The sequence below is a fragment of the Choristoneura fumiferana genome, chromosome 12 (assembly GCF_025370935.1).
Source record: "Choristoneura fumiferana chromosome 12, NRCan_CFum_1, whole genome shotgun sequence".
NCBI lineage: Eukaryota > Metazoa > Arthropoda > Insecta > Lepidoptera > Tortricidae > Choristoneura > Choristoneura fumiferana.
In genome coordinates, this window is record NC_133483.1 from 5,591,208 (window position 1) to 5,612,906 (window position 21,699).

General features: G+C 42.9%; 2 protein-coding genes across 2 annotated transcripts; both read left to right on the forward strand.

Moving 5' to 3' along the window:
- Window positions 1-399: 399 nt before the first annotated feature.
- On the forward strand, window positions 400-1,726 carry MagR (Iron-sulfur cluster assembly 1 homolog MagR). The gene is made up of 3 exons (XM_074095860.1): window positions 400-515; window positions 756-1,047; window positions 1,199-1,726. The coding sequence occupies exons 2-3, from the start codon at window positions 756-758 to the stop codon at window positions 1,300-1,302; spliced, it is 396 nt and encodes a 131-aa protein (XP_073951961.1). The 5' UTR covers window positions 400-515; the 3' UTR covers window positions 1,303-1,726.
- Window positions 1,727-3,560: 1,834 nt separating this feature from the next.
- Window positions 3,561-21,358, forward strand: Paip1 (Poly(A) binding protein interacting protein 1). Its single transcript, XM_074095082.1, has 8 exons — window positions 3,561-3,875; window positions 4,694-4,911; window positions 5,376-5,528; window positions 6,621-6,839; window positions 8,230-8,334; window positions 14,131-14,317; window positions 18,823-18,985; window positions 20,129-21,358. Exons 1-8 carry the CDS (start codon window positions 3,764-3,766, stop codon window positions 20,226-20,228), a joined length of 1,257 nt encoding a protein of 418 aa, XP_073951183.1. The 5' UTR covers window positions 3,561-3,763; the 3' UTR covers window positions 20,229-21,358.
- The last annotated feature ends 341 nt before the right edge of the window (window positions 21,359-21,699 follow it).

Consider the following 21,699-nt stretch of genomic DNA (forward strand, 5'->3'; position numbering starts at 1 on the left):
AATATGAAATAAAATACAAAACATTATTTACCATTAATCAAAAAAAAAAAAAATGACTTCTTACCACTAATAAAGCACTCCAAGTTGTTGTTGTCCAATAAAATTATAAAAGCAGTTTGTATTTCAAATTTATGTCTATGGTTTTTTTTAATAGAAGATAACTTCAGCCACTCGTAAAAAATATTCAAATGATTGTACGACATAATTTCTATTAATACATTTTACTCATATTTAAACCTCCAGCTCTTCTTAATTCTTCTCCCAAAAAACTCAGTTGGCTCGGTCTAACTCAAGTGCAAACGAATTCGAGTCAATTTTTTATCACTCGAATTAAGAGTTTAATAAATTCACTCAATCAAGTCTCTCGGGTAAAAAATGGCTCGAGTCACATCACTAATGACATTGACAAGACATGACAGCGAAGCGAAAGGTATTCGGAATCGGAATCTAAAGAAAATTATTAAATGATATGAAATAGCAAATTATAATGAAACTATAAAGCAAATAAAAACAATGTAAGTAAATCTAGGACAAACTTAAATATTTTATTTAAATCATTTCTATTTTGCTGTTTATACTTTGTCTGTTAAACCTACGCAGTGTGTTTGTGTTATGCTGTTGTTTCGTAAGAATATTTTTTGGCAATCGCCTCCGATGAATGTGTTTTTTTTTTGAGGAATTTTAACATTGTGACATATTTCCTGTGGACCTCGTAAACAATAATAAATACTTATTATTTAATACTATAATTCCAGATGGCAACAAAAACAATAGCTAGTGCCACTGTAAGGGCTGTAAAAAAGCGAGTATTACCGTCTCGTGCTGCACTGGTCCTAACTCCCACTGCGGTGAACAAAGTAAAAGAATTAATGGCCAAGCAAGAAGCTAATGGGTTTTTAGGCCTTAAAGTGGGTGTAAGACAACGCGGCTGTAATGGACTTTCATATACATTGGATTATGCAAAGACAAAAGACAAATTAGATGAAGAAGTCAAGCAAGACGGAGTTACCATTATTATAGACAAAAAGGCGCAATTAACATTATTAGGTATGTATTAATACAATTTTAAAAGCTATGATAATTATGACTTGCATAAAAAATTACTATGAAAGAAAAAAATTACTATAAAAGACTTTTTTTGTCTATAGTTGTTGCAACACAATAATCCTTTGCACTGTTAACTCTATTTTTTTTACAGGAACTGAAATGGACTTTGTAGAGAACAAATTATCTGCTGAATTTGTTTTTAATAATCCAAACATCAAAGGCACATGCGGCTGCGGTGAATCATTTAGTATATAGAGCAAAATGTTTTAGACTAGAGGCATTGACTCACTTTATCTTAGACAAAGTTGCATTGATCTGCTAAAAACTTTTAAGATTATAATTGCATATTTGAAATAAATTCTATCTGATAAATATACACTGTCAAAGTATAAAATTTTTAAATTACTGTATTGAAACTGATTTTATATTAGAGTTTTCTTTCTAAAAATGCTTCAATGGCTTTTAAATTAATATAAAAATTACTTTTCCCAACCATCTTAAAGTTGTAATACAAATTTTATTGTTATCATCTTTATTGCTAACAACAAAAAGTATTCAATGCAATTGGACACTCACCTCAATGTAAATTGTATAGTATAAGTTGTAGATATAAATATATTGTTGATTTTTCTTGTTTTACCTACATATTCTATGTACAATAAATAGCTTGATTCTCTGATCTTGATATTTTTTATTTAATGATAATTTTGAAATTTACTAAATATATAGGTAGTTCTATAATAATAGGTTACTAAACTGTCTATATTTGTCTACCTTCCAAATTAGTTTAACTCACGCACAGACCTGTATCTGTATTGAAGTTCATAGTGTGAAATTTATGATAATAGAGCATGTTGATTATTAATTTGCCATTGGCACATTTCTTAAACACTTGTTTACACATTTTTAGTACCTACTTATAGGTAGAGTCATTCACGATGATGCGCGCCGTGGTTCTTATCACAATGTCATTAATGTCTAATTTGGCAAAATCACGCGTCTTTGTGGATGGCACTAGGTTAGCCTAAGCTGTACTAAAATACCTCAAATTTTAATTACAAGCTTTTATTTACTTCCACCTGTCCCGTTGTCTGTCTGTCTGTCTGTAATCGAATCTTGCAACCAACTTCCAGTAGTCAGATTGACTTGAAATTTGGAATACTTATGTAAATCGCGTGACAATACAATCTAGTAGTGACATCCTGGTAGTCCAGCCAGGATCGTCTCCGAAGGACGGAAATCTTCAACGGTTAAGGCGTAAATATATTCTCTATGTTGCCTATAGTTCAATAACTTGGATTCACACAATTCTCAATTTCTGTCTGTTAAACATAATCGCTGCATAGCAATGCAACTTTCAGGACACCTTTTCAGCCTATTTATTAATTGGCTTGACCAGGCTTGACCAGGCTTGAACACCTGTTGTGTAAGTAATGTTTGTTGCATAATGTAAAATCGAAACAATATAGTTTGAGGATTTTCCTAAAATACCTAGGTACTTAAAACTTCCCAATTTCGCCTGTACGGCAAATATTTTTTTTTTTTTTAGTCAAACGTTGAATTCGGAAGCGTTTCAAGCTACATATCGCAATTATATCGTACCGTAACGAGCTAAATCACCTTTACAGAACAGTATATTCTTCCCAATGCAAAATTTAGAATTAAAACTTGACAGCCAAGGGGTAGTATCGTTCATCGAAGGCCAAGGGAATCTAAGATCTGACCGATAACCGGCATATAGAACCTTTTTGCACTAAATTTCATAGTAGCCAATGCAATTTTGGCTTACTGCGACAAAGTTATAAGTACAGCATGTTTTTGTATATCCTCCTCCTGTAATGTACTCACGTGCATAACATAGCTCGATTTTACAATCAATAATATATTAATCCTTTATATTAAAATAACCAAAATTTATTTCAAAATACATATATGTACCTTTCATGTGGGTTCACATCGCAAGATTTTCACTCGATGTTCGAATTTCGAACTTCCTATCGTGCCATCTCACTCACACTGGTAGTATTTTAGGTGAGTGAGAGGGTAGGTTAACGCGAATTCGGAGTATCCATTCAATAAAAAGTAATTATGATAGTCACCAATTATTTCACATATATATTATATGAAACATGTGAAATCATTGGTGACTAATTACTTTCAGAGTCAGATTCAAATTTCCGAGTTAAATTTCTAACTATTTCTTTGCCTTTTTAACTTAAAAGTAATCTTCATTGATTTCTTTTAATTCAAATATTATATGATTCCATCCAATCTATCTCGAGTCGAGTTAGCGTTAGCCCTATAGTCCGAGAACGTAGATATTTCAGCTGGGCTACTCCGAAATTCGCAAATCGTAGTTCGTGTCGTTCGTCCCTCTGACGCTTATACTATTTAATACGAGAGTAAGAGGGACGATACGATACGAACTTCGAATTTCGGAGTAGCTCTTCTGGAATTTTATCGAAAATGAACGCATCCATTCCATTATGGATGAACGAGAAATGACTATTCTCTTTCTCCCTTCCACAAATAACATGGAGGCAGCGCTGTTGAAACTGTGTTGAGCTTGAGCGATTTTGTCTTTGTTTACGTGTTGAATTAATGAAAGCGGAAGATTGTGGATGTAACAAGTGTACAAAGAATTGTCTTTTCGTGGGTTATGATATTATTACTAAGACAATCTTACAGAATTATTGCGGAAGACTAAAATTGTGAAATGAATAACGGAGACATCGGGGGGTCCAGAGGCAGAGGCCGCGGTTGGCAGCAGCCCGAAAACCAGCCACGGGAGCTTCGTCGCCCCAGAAATGTTGGGGAGGACGTTCAGGGTAACAAATTGTGTTTAATGCTATATTTTCTCAAGCCAATCCGGCGCGTGATGACGTCGTTATAGTTGGCCAGTTAACTACGTTTTTCATTCAAGACTTCAGGTGAAAGTAAGGATTTCAATTTCTAATGACGTCGACGTAATTTGACAGAAGGGAGACGGCCGGCTGCCCCGCGGCTTGCTCTATTTTTCGTTCTCGGTGCGCTTTATCCATCTTCACGATGGTTTGATGATTTAGGACTGCTAATTTATTCATTTGTCCACGTACCTACGTGTGTTATCAATAGTGTCAAGTTATTTTAAGATACCCTGTGTTTCAAGTTAAGATCACTTAGTGGGGAAAGCACATGCACTCAATTTGCTTTGATCTTTTAAGCAGCTGTTCTTTCCATCAATTTTAGAGTAAGCATTTTATTTTCATTATGACTTTATTTTTTTGTGTCAACAAAATCATTTGTGTTTAATGTTTTAATTAATGTTCAGTGAGGTGAGTTGGTAAAGCAAGTTGATGGACATCTTCAGCCATAAACTTGTTTCAAAGTCAACTTTGGATATGGCTTTTTATTCTACATAGCCACAAAGTAAATAATATGGATTAATGTGAGAAAATTGTTGTTGTTCCATTTAGAAATAGTTTTAATATTTTTATTACCATGTGTATGCCATGTTATATTTTATCTAATTGTAGTTTGCATAACATACTAAAATAGTAATAAGATTGTTTACACCTTTTAATACCAACCAGATTAGACAAAATGATTAAGTTAATATGATAAAACTGCCTCTTAATGTAATTTGTTTACTTCATTTTGTCAATAGTGGAAGCTCCGAAGTCAACTTTGTCTGCTGAGGCTAAGGAATGGTATCCGCCAAACTATACCCCGCAGGCGATGCCGGTGTACACGCCCGACCCGGCGCCCTACCGGCCGCAGCGGTTCTCAGTGCAGGATCGCCTACGTCAGGCCCAGGACCAGAACCCGTACAACTTCGACAACATGTCCTACTCCCTTGAAGAGGCTGAGAACATGGACCTGCGGGTATGTGTTTATCATTTTGGTCAATGATATTAAAGCCCAAACCTATTACTATTATAATGAAGAACCACATAACTTATTTATCACTTGAGTAACTAGTCTGCGAAAACTGAAAAAACTGACTGAAATACTGACTAAAATACTGAGTGATTCAATATTGTTACTGGAACCTTTCAAATTCAAATTATTCAAAATAGTTAATAATTAAATAATTGAAATTATTCATATTTTTTTTATCATTTACAATTTTGTGCCATACTATATAAATCAGCAATTAATCTGCTTAAATTATTATAAGCTAATCAAAATTTAACATTTCATGATAATTTAATGAAACTATTGAATCATGAGTAAAAAATTGTGTACTGTTTAAAATTTCTTCCTGTATTTGAAAATAACATGTACATTCTGACCATTGAAGACAATCTTGTCATGAATTATTTTCTTCAACAAACAATATTCTACAGGAGAACATCGGCAACTTGATAACTGTCATGTGTGAGATAACATTCGACCCTGGCAAGTTTGACACCCTGTGTGGCCCGCTCGTGGACTCGTTTGCAACAATGCTGCATGAGAGAAGCTACACCAGGCCTCTCATCGATGCCATTATCAACCAGGTACCTAACAGTGACCTCTAAGTATCTATGTATAGGTCATTAGCATTGGCATTACACTTGGTTAAGGTCAAGATTATATTGGCTAGGAATTAACGATGCTATAATGATGATCAAAAGATTTAGCAGTGTCTCATGTTAACTATTTACATGAAATATGTAATGAGATGTGAAATATATTGTGTAATTAAAATGATGTCATACAATATGATAATTTTTTTTTCTATTTTTTTTTTTTGAGGCTTAAGTGCACTTGTGTGACTATGCCAGCCTCATTGAAAGACTCAATGTCCACATTCATCAAACACTTCTTTTGCGATGTCCAGATTATCTGGCTGCAAAGGAGTGCGTGATGAACCTGTAAATTCGTACTGCATCTTCTGATACCGGACAACTCAAAATAACATTCACTGCACCATTGAACAGGTCCAAATCACTCAACCACCTCTCGCGGATATCCTTAGTCAATACACACACCACCAAAAATATATTAAGTCCTCAATCTTATTACAATATGTTAATGGTTTCCCTTACTTAAACATATCAAAAAAAAACTAATGATGGTTAGTTAATATTAGGTAGGTAGTTCAATTAAAGTTCAAAGTACTTAGTAGTAGTTCAAAGTACTTAGTACCAATTGAATTTGATATTTAATGTTTAACACTTGGCTATCTTTGCTGTTTAACTTCTAAGACTGGGGGACCTCATTTAGCTTTGCCACCCCAGGCCCCGAACAGGCTTAAGTTACGTATGCACTATAGATCTAACCGCGCAGTTTACCGCGCCGTCCCTCTTCAAAGTATCGTGGTAAGCCACGTAGTGCGTACGTAGCCTTAATCCGCCACTGCAATACGGCCGCTTGTGTAAAGCCTCATTCGCACGAGAGCTTTTTTAACGTCTGTTAAAAAAGCGTTCAAATAGAACAAATGTATTCCTAAGTATATGTCCACACGTCAGCGCTTTTTGTCGAACAGTGTTGAATTATTGACGTTGAGCGGTGGGTGATAAGTCGAATCTAATTTAACGCCGGTTTCATAGCGCAACGTTTTACAAAAACTCGTGCAAATGGAGTCTAAAAGACAGTTGTTTGTACAGTCAATAGGCGAACCCAACTTCCGCTACAATGGCGCGCGGCTCTGCTCCATGTACGACTCTGTGGCTTCCCCCGAGGAGTCCACCTTCCGCGCGTGCCTGCTCGAGCGCTGCTCTGCTGAGGAGAACAAGATCATCAGCGGCATCGAGACTTCCGAGGAGAACATGCGCGGCTTCGCCATGTTCCTCGCTGAGATTTACACGCAACTTGAAGACAGCCAGGTATTGTAACAGCTAGAATGCACAACTATTGGAATTAGGTTCAGGACCCATCATACAACGCTCTCGCAGTAAACTTAATACAGTAGAACCCGCTTAATACGATCACGTTTAATACGATTTCCCGCATAATACGCCATTTTTAGCTAGTCCCTTCCCTGCAATTTTAAGCCTGTTTTCATAAATTTTTTCACGGTTAATACGACTCTCGTCCCGCTTAATACGCCATCTAAAATTATATTACCTATTTATATTAGCCACGTTGAATCGCCGTTCAATGTTACCAACTTATGTATTCTGGTGAAAAAAATTGGGACTAACCATGTCGTACTAATATTACGCAAGGGGACGCGATTGTGGCGACATCCTGTCCAGATACTCGTAAGTTTGTAGCCCTGACTAAGCGATCGAATAATTGGTTCGTACGGTAAAGGACTTTAATTCATCACCTTTTCATTGTTAATTAATGCGATGTCACTATGACGTTTACTGTGAAATGGTTCCATGGTGGCTTATGAATTAAAGCTGCTGTGAGTTATAAAATTCTTATTCTCATTCGTGTTAGTGTTAGTTCAGTGACGTCAAAAATAAAAAAAAGCAATCACTGCAAGAATAAAAAGATGATCATATTAAAAGTTTACGATAAAAAATCAGAAACGTTTTTCACGTTTAATACGATTGCCGTTTAAGACGTTTTTTTTTTTCTAGGTCCCCTCAAAATCGTCTTAAGCGGTTTTTTTTTTTTTTTTTTATTCGACTGGATGGCAAACGAGCATGTGGGTCTCCTGATGGTAAGAGATCACCACCGCCCATAGACAACTGCAACACCAGGGTATTGCAGATGCGTTGCCAACCTAGAGGCCTAAGATGGAATACCTCAAGTGTCAGTTATTTCACCGGCTGTCCTACTCTCCACGCCGAAACACAACAGTGCAAGCACTGCTGCTTCACGGCAGGATTAGCGAGCAAGATGGTGGTAGCAATCCGGGCGGACCTTGCACAAGGTCCTACCACCTGCAACTGGTACTACTGTAATGAGTTTCCTTGCCAAACATTGTGGTGTTTTTGTGACTGTGACATGATGTCCTTTAATACAGTCAAAAATTTGATCATAAATATCTGAAATCTATATCTCTATCTATTGTTAACGGCGTAGAAGCGTGTTGTTCAGATATTTTTGATAAAATTTTTGCTCACGAGTTAATGAAATCTGCTGTACCACCACACGATAAAAATGGCCCAAGTGCGATAGCTGTTGACTTTACAATTTACGCTGTAGCAACTCATGTTCTAACAAGCATGATTAAATAATTGATTTTAAGCACTTAAATTTACGGAATTAAATTGCCAATTTTTGGTATTTGCTTTCACAAAAAGGTTTAATATTGAACAGGGTGGCAGAATCAGGTCGTTGGGCGAGGGACTCTGCAAAGTGTTGTTGCACCTGTTGGACACAGATAATGAAACCAACATCAAGTCTGTGTGCCAGTTATTAAAGGTAAGTCACACAATTAATTTCATATTCATTTACAAACCATGTCATTTAAGAAATGACTAAAACTTCCTTTGGCTCTTTATTCTGCTATACAGTGCTTCATTATTCTTTAGTCTACATTATTAATGGGCAATAGAATTAGAATAGGGGGGCAATTTTTTTTAATTGATGCATCACCGGACCACTACTTTTAGAATCTCTGGTTTGGTTAGGCTTGGTCTATAAAATCAACTTATACAGTGACTTGTACAAACGATTGATGCCATCTATAATTTTTTCCTTTTGTGGCAATGGGGGATGCATATGTATGTACACAATTTTGTTATATCTCTTTGTGCCTACTCCTGTAACATAAAGGATATACCTTTTTTCCAATGTTCAAAGCATTTGCAATCAAAGTCAAAGTCAAAATATCTTCATTCACTTAGAATGTCAAAAAAAACTACCACCGGTTCGGAAAAACCTGTGTTGCGAAGAATCCGGCAAGAAACTCAATAAAGTATATTTTTAGGGTTCCGGAGCCAAAATGGCAAAAACGGAACCCTTATAGTTTCGCCACGTCTGTCTGTCTGTTTGTCTGTCCGTCCGTCCGTTCGCGGCTTTACTCAGGAACTATCAATGCTAGAAAGCTGTAATTTCGCACGGATATATATGTGAACTATGCCGACAAAATAATACAATAAAAAATATAAAAATAATTTTTTTTTAGGGTACCTCCCATAGACGTAAAGTGGGGGTGTTTTTTTTTTTCTCATCCGACCCTATAGTGTGGGGTATCGTTCGTTGGATAGGTTTTTAAAACCATTAGGGGTTTGCTAAGACGATCTTTCGATTCAGTGATTTGTTTGCGAAATATTCAACTTTAAAGTGCAAATTTTCATTAAAATCGAGCGAAAAAATCAGGATGGTAGTAAGTATATCAAACTTTCAAGGAAAACTATAACGGTTAAGTTTGCTTGAGAATTTTTAGTAGTTTAAGAGTAAATAGCAGCCTAAGGTATAAAATATACGCTCTTGGCCGGTTTTTTTAAACAAATTTACAACTTCCACATTTCAACTTCCACTATCAATGCTAGAAAGCTGTTTTTTTTTAACTTTGGCAGCTTCCGATACCATTTTTGACCATTTCCTGATGGCTTTAGTTTGTGTGTAATTTCGATGACTGTGCTGAATGAAATTACCGTTAGAAAAATACTTTTAATCAATTGAGTGCAACTGTCTTTGAGCCGCTAAATGTTTACGCATGCGTCCGTGAATACTGCAGCAGTTAGTTATTTACTCTGAAACCCGGTTATGCTTATGCATTAATTCGAGATGACGCATTTTGTTGACCCCAATAATGAGGTCGTATCGAAGCGCGGTTTCTCTTTTATTTAATTATAGAATTACGACTTACTTTTTTGTTCTTAGCCATTGATATTTTTCTTTCTGATATCCTGCATATTTTGTTAAAATTCAATATCCATAGGGTCGGTGGGGAAAGTTGATCAATTTTTTTGAGCGAATTACTGTGAATGTAAAACGCGGAATATCCGTGAAGGACACGAGAGGGGAGAGTGACTGTATTGAATTCTATGATTTTAGTCACAATCGGAATAATAAATTAGAACGTTTACTAAGTGAAAGTGGGTAGTATATGGGACTTATATTGGGTAATTCTACGTAAATGGGTTTACAAACTTGGGTGATATTAAAATTTGACAATTAGGAGTGTGCCGCATTGGTGCCAACGAATATTTGATTAATATTCGCTGTTCCGTTATTTTTATCTTAAGTTAGTTCGGTTACTTACGTACTTAATATGTTTTCTTGTACCGTAATTATACGCATACCTAAGTTTAAAAATAAATAATAACAAGTATTACTTATATTAGTCATATTCATGTTCCCAGTAATTCAACTTCTGTATTCCCTACTAATATTAGAAAAAAACTATGAATTATCATAATTCAAATATAGAAGTAGATGATTAGGAGATATTATATTAATAATAAACAAGCGAGAAATAATCACGTCAAGGCACATTTTCGCACTCGGGGTAGCCGAATACTTTGCCGAATATTCGGCTATTCGGCCAGAATGCCCGCAGTACACCTACTCGGTATTCGGCGTATGACATGACAATATACACTCGAGAGCAAAAGTTTCGGGTCACTAACATTTACTTCAATATCTTGAAAACGAATAAAGCTATCGTATTGAAATAAATTGAACCTTATAGACAATTTAATAATCCTTCATTACACGTATAAAAAATTATTGGTTGACGTGAAGTAATGCCATTAAAAAAGTTATAAACAAAATGATCGCTTTTTTCTCAAATTAGAACTTCTAATTTTCGCAACTGTCTTTGCTTTTGTTTTTGTTCTGTCATAAAATGTGTTTATAAGAAGTGCCCCAAGTATCCAATAGTCATTATCAAAGTAGTAATTATGTCACTTACACCCGAGGAATGTACGAGAATCCTCACGCTGCTGGAAATTGGGATAAGTCAGCGAGAAACTGCAAGAATAGTCGGTGTATCGTTGTCTACAGTCCAGCGTGTTCGCCAGCGGTTTCTAGAAACTGATTTGAACCTACGCAGACCAATAACAGGCAGACCCAGGTGTACAACGGAACGGGAAGATCGATATCCAGTTAACACTATGCTGCGAAATCGATTTCTTACGGGAACAGCACTGACTCAACATTTTTTAGGGCTTGGTGGAAGCAACCCTAGTGCTTGGACTGTAAGACGGCGACTTGCTGAAGATAATTTGAAACCATTTAGACCCGCAAATGGTCCGGAACTCGAGCGGCACCATCGTATAGCAAGACAAATTTATGCACGCGAACATTCAGATTGGGCAATTGAAAATTGGTCAAATGTCATATTCTCGGACTTATCAAAATTTATGCTGTATAAAAACGACGGAAGGTCAAAGGTATGCAGAAGACCAGGAGAAAGATTAATGCAAGCCTTTATTGAAGAAAAGGTGGCGTAAGGTGGTGGTTCGGTTCTCGTCTGAGCTGGAATTTCTGCGGAAAGCCGAACAGAGCTAGTACTGATCGAAAACGGTACTCTTAATGGCGTAAGATACGTGGATGAAATCCTTAACGAGCACGTCGGTCCATTTATGTTAAGACTCGGTGAAAATGCTATCTTTATGCACGATAACGCCCATCCCACACTGCTCGTGTAGTGGAAACCTACCTCGATGAGGTGAATATTCGTCCCATGGAGTGGACAGCACGTAGCCCCGCCCTTAACCCGATTGAGCACGCCTGGGACGAGCTCGGACGACGTGTGAGACAGCGAGATCCTCCTTCAATTACGTTTCGTGACTTGAAACATGCTTTGGTAGAGGAATGGGAGAACATTCCCAACAGTGTTTCAGAAACTTGGTGTACAGCATGCCGAATCGCATAGCAGCAGTGCAGACAGCACGTGGGGTAATACCAAGTACTAAACTGCGTTAAAACTACTTGTAAATATAAAATCTTAAATGTTTTCAGTTTTGGTTTTGCAAGCAAATTGACGCCATTTTTAATTTGTCGTTTTAAACAAAATAAAACAAATGATCAGTAATAAATGTTATGCATTTTATTTTAGTAACATTAAATTGTCTATAAGGTTCAATTTATTTCAATACGATAGCTTTATTCGTTTTCCAGATATTGAAGTAAATGTTAGTGACCCGAAACTTTTGCTCTCGAGTGTACTATTGGTTGCAAAATATTCTATAGGTAGTCTACCTATAGGTCTTTTGGTGGGTAAAAGTAGACCTCTATGACGACAAAAACGTAAATTTTCAACGGGATTCAAGAATTATTCGTAGTCGAAATTACGAGTAATACGTGTTTAGGTGCATACTTAACACTTATACTTTGAAATAACTTACTTACTTTGACTTTGAGTTGAAATAACGTAGGTAACTTATAAGAAGAGGAATAAAAATGTAATCGTTTGTATTTTCTTCTATAACGATGTTGCCGCTTGTTATAAATGCACACACACAAAAACTTATTTTGTGTTCATTTAGGTTTTACTTGCTATAATACGATATCATGTGTCTAGTCATAAGAACTGATAAGTTCTCTGGTTAAAACTTTGCCTTTATGAGAAGCTGAGCTGACACTTGTGTATAATGGAGTCAAAACAGGAAAATATACATATGCAATTTCCTTTTATTAGCACTGACTTGCATTGTGTGCCAATGAATTTTCTGTATTTGCCTTGCCATAATTATGTTAGTTGAGTTGAGTAAAATATTTCATTTTAAAAGTAAAGTGGGGAGTAATTAATAATGCTGGTAGTGCCGGGCCGGTGGCCGCCGGAGGAGCTGCTGCACATCACATCGGCCGCAGTCGCAGTTGCATAGCTCAACACCCTGAATGTTGACATTTGGGTTAATCTACTTTTATGTGTTGTTATTCTGCCCTGTAATTCAGGACACATCAGTGATACAATTTCTTAGAAAAATGTTTGCAATGTATACTATTAGCTAGCATGCTTAGGAAATAAACCATGAAGGAATTGTCATAAAACTGTCACAATCCCAACTTTTGCCGAATTTGTAATCCATAAAATCATACTTTTAATAAGTTACTCAGGGGACGTTACCATGTCAACAAGCTACACTAAAAAGTTGATTGACCCATTTAAAAATTGTATTGTTACTTTACTTTACTATACAAATGTATGCCATATCTATACTAATATTATAAAGAGGAAAGATTTGTATTTTTGGATGTTTGTTACGAATTAACTCAAAAATTAATAGACCGATTTTAAAAATTCTTTCACTATTAGAGTGCTAAATTATTCCAAAGTGCTATAGGCTATATTTATTACCAGAAAAAATTAGGGTTCCGTACTAAAACTTCAATAATGTAACTCAAAGTGTAAAAAAAGTCGCCATGAAACATCTTTCATCGCATGCGCTGTGGAAACTATCGATGATAGAACAAAAAAAAATCTACGATATTAAAGAAAATATCATTATCTACAAAAAGCTTCGCGATACCATATGTCCAACTATTGTAGTTATGTCACTATAACTACTTTTTTACATTTTAAAAGTTAACAGAATTGCCGACTAAAGTCAGACCATGTTATCCATATCTTATCTTAATAATTTTATATTCAAGATGGTTTCAATACCTGTAGATTACTTTTGAATTATTCAAATCGGACATTCCATTCAAAGATATTACGAAATTAAAAATATCCATCTAACCAAAAAATGCATTTACTCTACGTTGACGCGCCCCGGCTTCGCGCGGGTCGGGTTCGGGTGAAGTTTATTGGAAAATGGAGCTGAAAAATTGTGTGAAGTGCCACTGATTAGAGATCTTTTTAGAGTTCTGTGCCCAAAGGGTGATAAAAACGGGACCCTGTTAAATTACTAAGACTCCACTGTCCGTCTGTCAATAGGCTGTATCTCAAGAACCGTGATAGCTAGACAGTTGAGGTTTTCACACATGATGTATTTCTGTTGCCGCTATAACAACAAATACTAAAAACAGTAAAATAAATATTTAAGGGTGGCTCCCACACAACAAACCTGATTTTTATCTGCCGTTTTTGCTCGATATTAATAAGGGCAACAGGTAGTAAAATAAAATAAATATTTACGGGGGCTCCCATACAGCAAACGTGTTTTTTTTTTGCCGTTTTTTGCTAATGTCTAATGTTGTATAGGTATGGAACCCTTCGTGCGGGAGTCTGACTCGCACTTGGCCGTTTTTTTGGGTGTGCGAAGCCGGGTCGGGTCGCTAGTGATTAAATAAATAAGTAATAATAATGTGTATGTCCAGCTCTCCGGCATAGCCTTGGACGCGGACTGTCCGTCGGGCATGCACGCGGTGTTCGAGCGGCTGAAGCGGCGCGCGCAGCTCGCGTGCGTGCGCAACGTGGTCGCGCTGCGCGCCGCGCGCTGGGGGCTCGCCGAGCCCGCGCTGCCCGCGCCCGCGCCGCCCGCCGCGCGCCAGCCGCCCCGCCGCGGTAACTATATACACACACACACACACACACAGCCGCGTGCGTGCGCAACGTGGTCGCGCTGCGCGCCGCGCGCTGGGGGCTCGCCGAGCCCGCGCTGCCCGCGCCCGCGCCGCCCGCCGCGCGCCAGCCGCCCCGCCGCGGTAACTATATACACACACACACACACACACAGCCGCGTGCGTGCGCAACGTGGTCGCGCTGCGCGCCGCGCGCTGGGGGCTCGCCGAGCCCGCGCTGCCCGCGCCCGCGCCGCCCGCCGCGCGCCAGCCGCCCCGCCGCGGTAACTATATACACACACACACACACAGCCGCGTGCGTGCGCAACGTGGTCGCGCTGCGCGCCGCGCGCTGGGGCTCGCCGAGCCCGCGCTGCCCGCGCCCGCGCCGCCCGCCGCGCGCCAGCCGCCCCGCCGCGGTAACTATATACACACACACACACACACACACAGCCGCGTGCGTGCGCAACGTGGTCGCGCTGCGCGCCGCGCGCTGGGGGCTCGCCGAGCCCGCGCTGCCCGCGCCCGCGCCGCCCGCCGCGCGCCAGCCGCCCCGCCGCGGTAACTATATACACACACACACACACACAGCCGCGTGCGTGCGCAACGTGGTCGCGCTGCGCGCCGCGCGCTGGGGGCTCGCCGAGCCCGCGCTGCCCGCGCCCGCGCCGCCCGCCGCGCGCCAGCCGCCCCGCCGCGGTAACTATATACACACACACACACACACACAGCCGCGTGCGTGCGCAACGTGGTCGCGCTGCGCGCCGCGCGCTGGGGGCTCGCCGAGCCCGCGCTGCCCGCGCCCGCGCCGCCCGCCGCGCGCCAGCCGCCCCGCCGCGGTAACTATATACACACACACACACACAGCCGCGTGCGTGCGCAACGTGGTCGCGCTGCGCGCCGCGCGCTGGGGGCTCGCCGAGCCCGCGCTGCCCGCGCCCGCGCCGCCCGCCGCGCGCCAGCCGCCCCGCCGCGGTAACTATATACACACACACACACACACACAGCCGCGTGCGTGCGCAACGTGGTCGCGCTGCGCGCCGCGCGCTGGGGGCTCGCCGAGCCCGCGCTGCCCGCGCCCGCGCCGCCCGCCGCGCGCCAGCCGCCCCGCCGCGGTAACTATATACACACACACACACACACACACAGCCGCGTGCGTGCGCAACGTGGTCGCGCTGCGCGCCGCGCGCTGGGGCTCGCCGAGCCCGCGCTGCCCGCGCCCGCGCCGCCCGCCGCGCGCCAGCCGCCCCGCCGCGGTAACTATATACACACACACACACACAGCCGCGTGCGTGCGCAACGTGGTCGCGCTGCGCGCCGCGCGCTGGGGGCTCGCCGAGCCCGCGCTGCCCGCGCCCGCGCCGCCCGCCGCGCGCCAGCCGCCCCGCCGCGGTAACTATATACACACACACACACACACACAGCCGCGTGCGTGCGCAACGTGGTCGCGCTGCGCGCCGCGCGCTGGGGGCTCGCCGAGCCCGCGCTGCCCGCGCCCGCGCCGCCCGCCGCGCGCCAGCCGCCCCGCCGCGGTAACTATATACACACACACACACACACACACAGCCGCGTGCGTGCGCAACGTGGTCGCGCTGCGCGCCGCGCGCTGGGGGCTCGCCGAGCCCGCGCTGCCCGCGCCCGCGCCGCCCGCCGCGCGCCAGCCGCCCCGCCGCGGTAACTATATACACACACACACACACACAGCCGCGTGCGTGCGCAACGTGGTCGCGCTGCGCGCCGCGCGCTGGGGGCTCGCCGAGCCCGCGCTGCCCGCGCCCGCGCCGCCCGCCGCGCGCCAGCCGCCCCGCCGCGGTAACTATATACACACACACACACACACACAGCCGCGTGCGTGCGCAACGTGGTCGCGCTGCGCGCCGCGCGCTGGGGGCTCGCCGAGCCCGCGCTGCCCGCGCCCGCGCCGCCCGCCGCGCGCCAGCCGCCCCGCCGCGGTAACTATATACACACACACACACACAGCCGCGTGCGTGCGCAACGTGGTCGCGCTGCGCGCCGCGCGCTGGGGCTCGCCGAGCCCGCGCTGCCCGCGCCCGCGCCGCCCGCCGCGCGCCAGCCGCCCCGCCGCGGTAACTATATACACACACACACACACAGCCGCGTGCGTGCGCAACGTGGTCGCGCTGCGCGCCGCGCGCTGGGGGCTCGCCGAGCCCGCGCTGCCCGCGCCCGCGCCGCCCGCGCGCGCCAGCCGCCCGCCGCGGTAACTATATACACACACACACACACACACAGCCGCGTGCGTGCGCAACGTGGTCGCGCTGCGCGCCGCGCGCTGGGGGCTCGCCGAGCCCGCGCTGCCCGCGCCCGCGCCGCCCGCCGCGCGCCAGCCGCCCCGCCGCGGTAACTATATACACACACACACACACAGCCGCGTGCGTGCGCAACGTGGTCGCGCTGCGCGCCGCGCGCTGGGGCTCGCCGAGCCGCGCTGCCCGCGCCCGCGCCGCCCGCCGCGCGCCAGCCGCCCCGCCGCGGTAACTATATACACACACACACACACACACAGCCGCGTGCGTGCGCAACGTGGTCGCGCTGCGCGCCGCGCGCTGGGGGCTCGCCGAGCCCGCGCTGCCCGCGCCCGCGCCGCCCGCCGCGCGCCAGCCGCCCCGCCGCGGTAACTATATACACACACACACACAGCCGCGTGCGTGCGCAACGTGGTCGCGCTGCGCGCCGCGCGCTGGGGGCTCGCCGAGCCCGCGCTGCCCGCGCCCGCGCCGCCCGCCGCGCGCCAGCCGCCCCGCCGCGGTAACTATATACACACACACACACACACACAGCCGCGTGCGTGCGCAACGTGGTCGCGCTGCGCGCCGCGCGCTGGGGGCTCGCCGAGCCCGCGCTGCCCGCGCCCGCGCCGCCCGCCGCGCGCCAGCCGCCCCGCCGCGGTAACTATATACACACACACACACACACACACAGCCGCGTGCGTGCGCAACGTGGTCGCGCTGCGCGCCGCGCGCTGGGGGCTCGCCGAGCCCGCGCTGCCCGCGCCCGCGCCGCCCGCCGCGCGCCAGCCGCCCCGCCGCGGTAACTATATACACACACACACACACACACACAGCCGCGTGCGTGCGCAACGTGGTCGCGCTGCGCGCCGCGCGCTGGGGGCTCGCCGAGCCCGCGCTGCCCGCGCCCGCGCCGCCCGCGCGCCGCCAGCCGCCCCGCCGCGGTAACTATAAATAAAAACCAATTCATCTAGTCCTAAATTAAACAAAGCTTGTACTATGGACACTAGACAACGGCTAAATATACTTATGTAGATTAATACATCGAGTACTGCCTTTTCGCAACGTAACGTTTGGCAACCTGTTTCATTTCGCAAACTCTAACCCCCTTATTCATAAACGACAATCAAACCTATTTTAGTTAAAATGCCGCTAAAATTCGTTTGTCCTTATCTGTCACTTCGACATTTGTATTTGTTAGAAAGGGACAAAGCATTTGTTAGTTAACATAGGCTTGTTAAGTTTTATGAATAAGGGGGTAAAACTGTAAATATGCTCTTAGGAGACCGTTATTAACTTTTTGAGTGATGACAAACGACATTCACAGATTTTTTGATAAAATGTACAGTCAGCGAGAAAATCGACAGATTTGACTTTTTAGGGTTCCGGAGCCAAAATGGCAAAAACGAAACCCTTATAGTTTCGCCATGTCTGTCTGTCTGTCTGTCCGTCCGCGGCTTTGCTCAGGGACTATCAATGCTAGAAAGCTGTAATTTTGCACGGATATGAAGGTAAACTATGCCGACAAAATGCTACAATAAAAAATTCAAAAAAAATTTTTTAGGGTACCTCCCATAGACGTAAAGGGGGGTGATTTTTTTTTCTCATCCAACCCTAAAGTGTGGGGTATCGTTGGATAGGTCTTTTAAAACCATTAGGGGTTTTATAAGACGATTTTTCGATTCAGTGATGTGTTTGCGAAATATTTAACTTTAAAGTGCAAATTTTCATTAAAATCGAGCGTCCCCCCCCCCCTTCTCTAAAATCTAAACCGGTGGTGAAAAAATTTTAAAAAATTCAGCATGGTAGTAAGTATATCAAACTTTCAAGGAAAACTATAACGGCTAAGTTTGCTTGAGAATTATTTTATTAGTAGTTTATGAGTAAATAGTAGTCTAAGGTATAAAATATACCTAAACTTGGAAGATTCTGTATAAAATACGAAATATTACTTAATGTTTCCGTAATGGCTACGGAACCCTATTTTGCGCTTGTCCGACACGCTCTTGGCCGGTTTTTTTTTTTAATGCCAATTGGTCCCATTTCTATCAAGGATTAAAACACTCTTTGAGACCAACTAAGGTTAGAGTCTTAGAGTACTAGAACACCCACAAATTAAAGAAAACTTTTTCCGTACAGTTCGTAAATTAATACGTTATAGGTTTCATTTTTGTCACAATGGCGCGATGAAATTTCAAAACGTCAGAGCATCAGAGTCAAAAAAGTTGCGGACGCTAGGTGGCGCTGATGTCGTGCACAGAGCCAATAGTTATAAATTGTGTTGCAGTGACGAACGGGTCGGCGGAGGGCGTGGGCGACGGCGGCTACCTGGCCGACGGACACTCGCTCACGGCAGAGGAGTGCGCCTTCCTGCAGAGCAACCTGCCCGCGCCCAAGGGACAGGCGCTCGACGAAGACATACTGTAAGCAACACGCGTTCTGTACTGGTGGCACTTCTCTTGCTACTGCGTATTCGCGTTGCGCTAATGACATCTCCGTCATTCACGCTAGCAACGATATTAGTGCATCTATTTCATACACGCAAATATTTCTACGAATAAGTCAAGTGAAGTGCTAGCATACCATTTATCGATTGGAGCGTTTATTGAATCAGGCGTTACTTTGCGGAGGTCCATATCACGGTTACTCTCCAATGAGAATACCGATCAATATCGGTGCAGCAATTTAATTACCGTGCCGCTTTTTTTTTTCGCACTAGTGACATAGTAATTTTACTTAGTAGGTACATATGTAAAGGGACGGCGGTAATACGAGGGTGTGAAATCATACTCCACAGGTGTCCATAATATTATGTTTGGTTTTATTAGTAATGATAATGAATACCTATTAATATACATTGATGAGGCGCTGACCAAGCAATATCCGTTGATTTTACAGTAAACTATTGTGTTACTGTAAAAGATAGAGCATTGTCATTTTTAAGTAGCCATATACTACACACAAATGAGAATGGCCACCACCATTTTCCCAGATCTGTGCACTTATTCTAATTGACCGTGTCGTTTTTGCAGGATAATAAGTGTAACGGTAATTAGACGGATGCACAGATGAATGAGAATGACCGATCAATGGGCTAGGTCAATCAACTTGTACCTCGTTGCCATGGTTAAGTCCCCTGGACGACGCTTTAAAACCATGAGTTTCTATATGTTGTCTCTTGGGAGGACAACGGGACAGAATAACAAACTTTCAAGACTTTATCCCTATCCCGTGGGAATATCGGGATAATAAGTAGCCTACGTGTTATTTCAGATGTCCAACTATGTACATACCAAATTACATGATTCTAAACCCGGCGATAATTATTTCGAGAATTTATCCCTATCCCGAGGGAATATCGGGATAAAAGTAGCCTATGTGTTATTCCAGACGTCCAGCTACCTACATATCGAATTTCATCCAAATGCGTCCAGCCGTTTTAGCGTGAAGGAGTAACAAACATACACACACACACACACACACACACACAAACTTTCGCATTTATAATAAGTAGGAAAAGTAGGATGATGTTAATAATAAATGTGGTTGTGTTGTCGGTATTGCAGCGAGGAGCTAGAGAACGAGGCGTGGGACACGGGCATGGACGCGGAGATGCAGGAAGGCTTCCTCGAGTTCCTCAAGATGTCCAACCAGATCAACCGATAACCAGCCCCGCTCCCGCCGCCCCGCCAAGGTCGAAAACTATAAAAAAAATATAAAACACAAAACTATAAAAATATTTATCCTAGAGTGACCAACTTTATAATCACTCTAGAATGACCCGATCCGCGAGGCTGCAGCCGACTCTGAGATGAGACACGACTCGATCACGAAACACGATGCCGTTTAGAGTGGTTAAATAATTGGACATTAAATATTTAAGAGCTTTTTAATTTTGAACTTACGTGCTTTTTCTTGAATAGCATAATAGAATACTTAACGATACGATACATACGTTATAATATGTTAAAATAATGAAAATTTTGGTCTGTTGATGCGTGGGGAATATTGTTTACGTATAAATGAAGCATTTGGGATTTTTTGACACACTTGTGGTCCTATAGAACAGTTTGGTTTTTCACCTATATTTATACGTAAACATGTGGAACATCTGGTGATAATTGTAAATTCCATAGACTTAATGTAAACAAGCCATTTAAATTGGGAGTTTACGATGTTCAATTTTATAAAATATGTGTCGTGTTTTTTGTGGAGGACGAAACGTTTCAAAGGCCATACGTTTAGGAGCCATGTACCTTGTTTACATTACGTCTAAAAACTTAAATAATATTTATTTTAGTGATCTCATTATTTCTCCATTTATTACTTCTTTGTCATGACAACACGAGTTCATAATAGCGTGTATTCCTTGTTTCGCTATTCTATACGCAATACAGAAGAGCTGAAGCAAGTAACACAAGTATAATTTATGCATGTGACATTGAAACGGTGTGTCAAGAGAAATCCCATTCGATGAGGCGCATATCAACTACAGATTTCATTTAACTGGAAGATTGTTTACTGACATTTTGTGTGCTGGCCCCAATTATTTGATCTTACTTTTCAGTTCTTCACTTTTCGTTTTTTGACAACTCAAAGCAACAAAAGCAAATACACACATTGAAATTTCTAATATTCTGTTTATTAAGGTTATTTTTTTTTTTGCTAAATTGATTAAGGGGCTGTTTCATCATCCATGGATTAGTGTTAACTAACGGTTCAATGTGATGCCGTCTCTATTTGTTTTGTTCGAATAGACGGAGACGGCATCACGTTTAACCGTCTGTTAACACTAATCAATGGATGGTGAAACAGCATCCTTTGCGTTTGATCTTCTCGAGAAAAATGCAAAATGAAGAACTTCAAAGTCCACTTATAAAGGCCCTGGTCCTTTTAACTGATTGAATCCACAATTTATTTGAATGTATTATAATCAAATTATTTTATTTTGAACGCGTAAGTTCCATCAATACTGTACATTTTTGAACGATTGATTTGCATAAAATGTAATGTTATGTTTAGTTTGGGTTGCATGTGAGTTTTCTTTAGCACAAACCGTTTTTGTCGTTGCTGCCGGGAAAAAATATAAAATGCATAGAAACATTTAGCTCAGAATATTTTTTTAAGCAGCTCAAAG